At 37.5% G+C, this 8,292-nt stretch overlaps 2 protein-coding genes across 2 annotated transcripts; one reads left to right on the top strand and one right to left on the bottom strand.

Annotated features, from left to right (window-relative positions):
* Positions 1 to 864: 864 nt before the first annotated feature.
* Positions 865 to 3,479, bottom strand: LOC134672563 (zinc finger protein 277). The gene is made up of 2 exons (XM_063530506.1): positions 3,135 to 3,479; positions 865 to 2,419 (listed from the first exon to the last, which is right to left on the bottom strand). The coding sequence occupies exons 1-2, from the start codon at positions 3,379 to 3,381 to the stop codon at positions 1,356 to 1,358; spliced, it is 1,311 nt and encodes a 436-aa protein (XP_063386576.1). The 5' UTR covers positions 3,382 to 3,479; the 3' UTR covers positions 865 to 1,355.
* Positions 3,480 to 6,922: 3,443 nt separating this feature from the next.
* LOC134672753 (uncharacterized oxidoreductase TM_0325-like) lies at positions 6,923 to 7,802 on the top strand. The gene has a single exon (XM_063530696.1). The coding sequence runs from the start codon at positions 6,985 to 6,987 to the stop codon at positions 7,732 to 7,734; it is 750 nt and encodes a 249-aa protein (XP_063386766.1). The 5' UTR covers positions 6,923 to 6,984; the 3' UTR covers positions 7,735 to 7,802.
* Positions 7,803 to 8,292: the final 490 nt, after the last annotated feature.

The following is an 8,292-nucleotide window of genomic DNA, read 5'->3' on the forward strand; positions in this document are numbered from 1 at the left end:
TTACCTTTTAAACTAGGCCTTAAATAAATAAAAAATTGTAAGTATACCTAGGTACGTAGGTACTTACTTCAGAAAATTATTTTTACCCTGGCAAACAGTACCGTCTTTACCATAAGGGCACACGGGGCCCGTGCCCAGGGCCCCATTCTCAGGGATCCTCAGGGGGCCCCGAAGGACAGATAGTAACATTGTATTTGATTACCTACATATAAAACATAGAACATCATAGTAGAAAACTATTAGTTTAATTCGCTTTCTTTACTTTCCAAAAGGGCCCCTGATTCTTATGTGCCTAGGGGCCCCAGCATAGTTTAAGACGGCCCTGCTGGCAAAAACGGTAAAGAGAAATACACATACGAGCTCGACTGTACATCCATTAGGTACGCGTACTTACCTACGACAACACGTAGGCACTTCGAAATTTAAAAGCTAAAAGCCCCTATTTATATACTACGGAGTGCCGTAACTGTCTCGGTCTGAAGTATGGCATTGAAGCAGGAGATGTGATGTGTACCTTGATAATAGGTACCTATGACTATGAGCTGTTCTTTGTTCGCATTGTTTAGTAAGTAGGTATCTTGTTATGTTACTATTTTATAACATGAAGAGATTATACAGCGACATTGGTACTGTTCGGCACACGTATCTATACTATCGATAGTGTGTAACGCGGTCGCCGCGGTAAGTTTCAAAAATTGTTGTGACCATCCAAGTCGTTTTTTATCAGATTACAGCGATCACCGAAATCTGTGTAATTTAATTCAGAAATTAGACAATAGTAGACTTACAGTTACAACTTGAAACGAATATAATAGAAAATATATGTTATATTATATACATTTTATTTACAGGACGCATACATAGTTATTCCGACAGAATAAAAGGTTAATATATAGATGGTCAAGCAGATCTTGTCAGTAGAAAAAGGCGGTAAAATTGAAAAATGTAGACGCGAAGGGATATCATCTAGAAAATTGTATTCCGCGCCTTTTTCTACTGACAACATTTGCTTGACCATCTATACTTTGTACATCAAATTGCGTAACACCTAGTACATGATACAAGTGCGAAAGGAAAGGATATTCGTAACTAGTGGCGATAAATTAAAACACGACCGATTATCTGTGGTCGTGCATGCAAAAGTACGTCAAGAGGTGCCAACCCTAATAATTGCTGAGAGTAATGCTGAGTCGAACGAGCCGTGTTTGCCCAAAAGGAGGGGTGTCTCCCCACTGATATTACACCCTACTGTACCTACTGGCACTCAAAAAACCAGTGCCGGTAGTAAAATCTGTTATTGATATGAAGAGTTTATTACATTAACATAATAGATATTATCACCGGAACTGATGCTTTTATTCATTTAACACAGCCATAGCCATCTCTTTAGAAATAGAATCAGAAAAACTGTTATCAGTCCTCTCAGCTTCCTGTTGGTCAGTGTCCCACCAGCTCTCATCATCATCATGGATAAAGCACAGGAACAAGTCATCTTCATATGTCGGAAAATAATATTCCGGCTGATCCCATTTTTCTTTCTTAAGTTCCCAGTGTTTCATTTCTTTCAAATGTTTCTCTAAATTTGACGAATCATCAAAGACTGTTTCACATGATAAACACTGTTTCAAATGTATCTGCCGACGAATGTAGTTGACTATCTTGATTTTGTGGTAGAAATCTAAGCCTGCCGTAGATTTTGTGAATGAAAAATCATGTTTACGTTCCATGTGGTCTAGAATGTTCTCGTATTCCATTTCTGTATGCTCGCAAAGGAGACAGGTTATCTGTGGGCCGTTCTCTTCGGTCCATTCTGACCACTCTGGATCACTATCCACATTGGATTCACGGTCATTTTCCTCTGGAGGGTTTGGTATTCTTTGATGACTTTGTTTCTGATTATGATGTTTCTGATATTTATGCTTAGTTTGTTTATCACCTATATAATTAACCATAAAGAATTTATCATACTCCTTATTTTCCGGATTGATTCTTTTGTGTCCTTTTTTCCTCATATGTTCTTTAAGAATAATCCGGTCTTTAAAGAAACCTTCGCAGTAAATACATTGTAGATTATCTAGCTTGGATGCTACGGTGTCTATGAGATCATCTATGAAAATCAGGTTGTCCGGTTTAGCTATATGAAAGTTGTGTTTTTCAAACAAATGATTCAAATAAACTGCTCTAGTATCTTTAGAGACGTGTCTACAAAATAGACATTCTTTTTCGTAATTTTTATCTTCCCGTTCAAACTGGTGTCGTTGTAATAGTTTTTCTAATTTAGTTTGTTGCAGGTTTGAGCGTAACTCTTTGTCCTCGGGTAGAACATCGCTGAGCAAGTAGTATTGCTCGTCTTTAGATTTTGTTCCATCGGGCTTGCTGTCCAATAACATTGTAGTACAGAAGTAAGGGAGACTTTCATCTGTAACAGAACATTTAAGAAAACTTACTTTTAAGAAACCAAGAAACATACCTACTGAAAATAATTGCTAATTATACCGGGTGTGGCCTGTAATACGAGCAAATAATTAAAACATAAATTGTACTCCTCAAACGGTCACACTTTTGTTCAACAACTTATAAAAATTATGAAGTATTTAGACTCCCTATTTTTCATACAAAATAAATATTATTCTCAGTGGACGCCATCGCCACGCCATATCATTGTGATTGACGTTTCTTGTCACGCTTTAAACATAACAAAATTCACAATACATTGCGTCTTAGAATAAACTTTAGTGTATTAAAAATCAAACCACAAGTTATTTTTAAAAGTCGCTGAACAATTGTTGGTCAGTATGAGGAGTACAGCCTACAGTTTAATTTTTTGCTCATATTACAGGCCACACCCGGTATATTAACTAACAAGTGGATAATACTATCTATATATATATCTACTATATTTATTCCTAGTTATACATAAGTTTTAAAAAAATCATGAGTTTACTTCTACCTATATGGAAAAGGATCATTATGCCAATACAATATTGCAATATTTCATTTCATTGCAAAAGTTAAAACGCCAGGTTCTCCTTGTAAAATAATATAAAAGTTGCATTTTTGAACTGCATACTACATTATTGTCGATTAAAATACACAAAAAACTTAGTTTCAAAAATAAATTGACCTAAACTAACCTCTAAACCTCAATCGCCAGTATCTCAAGTATTCAAACAAATCCGCTATTTGGTTCACGTCAGCAATGACCAATCTGTGTTCCATGAAGAAATGTGTCAGCAAAGCTTTCTCAGCATCAGGTAACGTGAACTTCTCTTCACACAAAACGCACTGGCATTCACGGGTCTCGTTATCTTTGAAAATCGTTGGTTTCTCGCTTTTTTGGTGCAGTGTTAGCGGACCGAAGAACTTTTCTTGTTTAGTCATGGTGGTTGATGACTCTTTTATTCAATTTTAGTAAAAATCAGGGCGAATTCCCTTTCAGATACAGTAGTTTAACTGCAAAAATGCCAAGATTGCTAAGAATCTATTGAATTGACACGAAAGGAAATGTCAAACTTGTCAAACTCAAAGTGACAACCAACGACAGTTTGCGAGGGTACGTTCAGAGGTTAGTAGGTAAATGCTAGAATCTTAAACTTAAACACCTGTATAAACACCATGGATTGCTTCGAATAAATGATTGATTATGATTATGATCTTACAATTTTTTTAGATAAAAATAAACATCAATAATATGGCAAAAAAGTCATTAGATTTTAAAGTAATGATTACATATATGGTCAAGCAAATCTTCTCAGAAGAAAAAGGCGCGAAATTAAAATTTTCTATGAGACGCTATCCCTTCGCGCCTACATTTTTCAAATTTGCCGCGTTTTTCTACTGACAAGATCTGCTTGACCACGTATATTTCAATTTTAGTGCGTCCCTCTCGCTGTTCGATTCGCCTCTTATGTCAATGTATACCTATCGTTGGTCAAGCAGAACTTGTCAGTAGAAAAAGGCGGCAATTTAGGTAAGCGCGAAGGGATATCGTCTCATATAAAATTTGAATTTTGCGCTTTTTAGGGTTTCGTAGTCAACTAGAAACCCTTATAGTTTCGCCAGGTCTGTCTGTCTGTCTGTCGTCAGAGGCTTTACTCCGTGATAGTTAGTGCTAGAAAGCTGCAATTTGGTATGGATACATTGCAACAAAACGGTAAAATAAAAAATACAAAAAAAAAAATTTTAGGGTACCACCCATACAAAAAGTTATCTATTGAAATTTTTTTTTGCTTTGTACCGATAGTGTGGGGTATCGTTGGATTGGTCTTTCAAAACGAATAAGGGTCTTCGAAAACCATTTTTTGATATAGAGCATATTTTCGGAAATGTGCGCTCGAAAAAAAAATGTGTCCGCCCCCCTCTAACTTTTGAACCATGGGTCCAAAAAATATGAAAAAAATTGTGAAACAAGAGCTTAATAAATACTTTCAATGAAAACCATAGCGAATATGATCGGTTTAGTCGTTTGTGAGTTATTGCAAAACATCTTCTTTTCTTACGCTACGTCTTACGTAGGCGAACAACGCGCGAACGCGGCGCGGCGCGGCGCGGCGCGGCGAAAGCGGCCGCCGCCGCGCCGCGCCGCGCCGTGCCGCCTGACATTCGCGTGCAAATCGCGCCGCACCGCGTTCGCAACGAGATCGCTTACGTAGGACACTTCTATGGGCATCAAAGGATTGATTTCGCCGCGCCGCGCCGCGCCGCGCCGCGTTCGCGCGTTGTTCGCCTACGTAAGACGTAGCGTTAGTAAAAAGACGTATATAATGTACAAAGCGCTGCAAAGGTACTTCCCTTATGATACTTACTAGTTGCCCCCGTTTGGCCTATTTTGACAGAATGGTTACTACGAAACCCTACACTGAGCATGGCCCGACATGCTTTTGGCCGATTATTTCTACTGACATGATTTGCTTGACCATCTATATATACAACCATGATAACCAATATCCGATAATTTTATAGAATTTAGAGTTACCACTACATTGCGAATATCTATTGTGAGCCGTTTCAATTATTTATCAAGATACCATTATTACCAAAACGGCCCGAGGCAAAGGTAATAAGAGAAGATCTAACTAACTATTCTAATATCGCTTGTTGTTCCAGCTATAATCTGTTTCTATTCCAATCCTATAAATAGTAATATATATTAAACTAGACGGGCCCGCAGCTCCGCTCGCGTAAATGAAATAAAGAGTGTGTCAACCCTGCCAGGGTTCATAACTGTGGTAGGGATTTCTAATTTGTAGCCGTTATTTGGATAACTTAATTCGCAAATTATCTGAAAAAAATGATGTGATTTGATAAAAGGCAAGATTGTATTTTTTCATTGCGTAGTTATTTATTTAAAACCCGTTTCAACATAAAATCATTATTTATTTTTATAAGCCTTATGGCAAAAACGTTCATTAGATTATTACTTACTACGGTTATGTGAGTCCTGGCCTCCGACACCAGATCACACCATGTTTCTCGGTCTTGCGATAGCTCTCGCCAGTCGCCATGGCCGAGGATAAGCAGATCTTGAGCAACAACGTTGTTCCAGCGGAACCTATGACGTCGAATTGGGCGTCACCCATTTCGTTGTCCCAAGTACGCTCTCCTCACGGCACGATCCTCTCCCAAACTCTCTAAGTGTCCGAGCGAATGTAAGCTTAGCCACTTTTGTGTCTCCATATTCCGCCACTATATCGGGACACATCCTTATTTCTATGGCAACAAAGTTATATTACGATATTTGGCTGACTGCTGACTGTACATTTGCTTATTTTCACCAGGTCGTTTCGCTCAAAAATATCTGAAATTGCACTTTATCTACCTACATTATAACTTGCTATCAACTTTGTATTTTTGGCCCATCTCGGCAGCCCGTTCTCCGGACGAATGACAATGTTTGCCGAAGCTATGAAAGTCATTCTGAATAATATAACTCAAAAAGAAATTTAAAACAACAAAATACAATTTATTAATAATATGATAATTGATAATATTAATTTGATTGATAAGTCATAAATGGCATATGGCAATGTCATTCGTATGGGGATCATAGACTAAGGTTGACGTTGAGGTTGACATCACTTTTTATTTTACTTCGTATAAAAACACGTAGAAATAACTGTATACCAACATGACAAACATAATTTAGATTAGTTTACACCGAAACGAAACGAACCGAGAGTTGCCGAAAATGGTCGATCGTAGTAAAATGAACATTGTTTTGAAAATTTCATTTCCTTATTGTAAATTAAATACGCATCGAAAGCGATAGTTCTTATGTTCAGGTTCTATTCTCATATTTAGATAATAGATTGGAACAGTTTTTTCTTATCATACGTGCGTCGTATTCGAGAAACGTGTAAAAAACTTTTTTAGAAATTTGTAAGGCGCCATCTCGCTTCTTCCCTCGTTTTTTATCCCGTTCTGGTTTTTCAATTATATATATATGATGATGATTGTTAATGATTGTTAATAATAATAATATCTGCGTGACTGTTATGATCTTAATATGATGTTGGTTGAAACATTGTTTAGGCACAATATGCACTATTAAATGTTTGTCTGATAAAACTTGGAGATTCGATAAGACTATGTAAACCAAATGTAGGTAAAGCAGAAGCACCTTAGTGTTTCTTCGTAATTTATTAACTATTAGGTAGGTAAACAATGAAATACTTACCGCAGTAATCATATTGTAGCTATAAATATCATACTCGTACTAAGTATGAAAAAAACTTATAAAAAACCTTTTTCATACGAGTAGATTTAATTTAAACGGGCCTAATGTCGGGAGAAGTTTATATGATAAATAAAATTAAGTACCTACTGCTACATAAATAGGTATTGTAGTTCATTCTGTCTCACGCACGATACCTATTTAGTATCATTAGCGAGTAGCGATTAATTATCTCTCAGTTCGTCTCAGTTCTCAACGAGTTGACTGTGAGTAGACTCGGGAACAATTAACATTACGTAATATTAAATATAATGGATTTTAAAAACAAAGTAGTGATAATAACCGGCGGCAGCTCAGGAATTGGGGCTGAAACGGCAATTCAGTTCGCCAAACTATCTGCTAAAGTGGTCATCGTCGGAAGAAACGAAGAGAAACTGAAGAAAGTCGCAGAACAATGCCACGAAGCTCAAGGCATCAAACCGCTTATAGTCAAAGCTGATCTTACCAATGATTCTGAAGTCAAAAACATCGTAGAAGAGACTATTAAACATTTCGGACAGATCGATGTACTTGTGAACAACGCTGGTATAGTAGCACATACGAAAATCCAAAACGGGGTGGAAGATTTCGACAGAGTGTTCAGTACAAACGTAAGAAGCGTGTATCTTTTGACCAGCCTTGCAGTGCCTCACTTGATCAAAACTAAAGGCAACATTGTGAACATTTCCAGTGTTGCTGGGCAGAAAATGTTTCCAAACGCGACTGTCTACTGCATGTCGAAAGCTGCTGTGGACATGCTTACAAAGGGTTTAGCTAAAGAACTAGCTCCTAGTGGAGTTAGAGCCAATGCGGTCAGTCCAGGTCCGGTGAAAACCGATATTTTAGTCCATGCTGGTTTAGACGAAGCTACTATTGTGAAGAATTGGGAAAAGTCCAGTCTTCTAGGCAAGATATGTGTCAGCCGCGACATAGCTGACATGGTGCTGTATCTCGCGAGTGATAAGGCGAACAGTATCACCGGGAGCATCAACGTCATAGATAACGGACGCCTATTGGAGTAAACTTATTATATAAGCTACAATAATTATTGAGTTAAAAATGCATAGATAATTAAATGACTTGGTTGATTCTTGGTTCTTTTTTATTTTATTTTAAAAATAAGGCCTAGTTTCCCCTCTGGGTTGGAAGACTTGGAAGTTGGAAGGTCAGATGGCAGTCGCTTTCATAAAAAGCCTCCCAGGCTCTCATGAGCCGTGGCAAAAAACCGGGAAACGCGAGGAAGATGATTACTAACTAGTTATATTATTTTTGCAACAACACAAAAATTTCACAATGATTCCAGTTCCAGTGCAATATTTTAGGTTATAAACACATTTTATCAGTGGTAGGATTTCTCCGAAATTAGACTTTAACTCAATATCCCTAGGTTACTTTTTGAATAGCAGCGATATTTTGCATAAGATTGCACACTCTACTACTATCATTCTAAATTAGACTTTAAGTAGCACAGGGTTGAGTTTCATTTTCAAACTCCTTTCACTTGTTTTCGTCCAGACGTTGTTTCCCGATGCGTTGTTTTTCGGGGTTTCCCTGCCTGCTCTGACATTGGTGGGTATAAA

This window comes from Cydia fagiglandana, chromosome 17, assembly GCF_963556715.1.
Source record: "Cydia fagiglandana chromosome 17, ilCydFagi1.1, whole genome shotgun sequence".
Lineage (NCBI taxonomy): Eukaryota > Metazoa > Arthropoda > Insecta > Lepidoptera > Tortricidae > Cydia > Cydia fagiglandana.

Bases quoted from the DNA above. Each gene is read 5' to 3' on its own strand.
- LOC134672563 (XM_063530506.1), bottom strand. From the start codon at position 3,381: ATGACTAAACAAGAAAAGTTCTTCGGTCCGCTAACACTGCACCAAAAA. The intron at 2,420-3,134 runs GTTAGTTTAGGT...GTTCTGTTACAG, and splicing joins CTGGCGATTGAGGTTTAGAG to ATGAAAGTCTCCCTTACTTC.
- LOC134672753 (XM_063530696.1), top strand. From the start codon at position 6,985: ATGGATTTTAAAAACAAAGTAGTGATAATAACCGGCGGCAGCTCAGGA.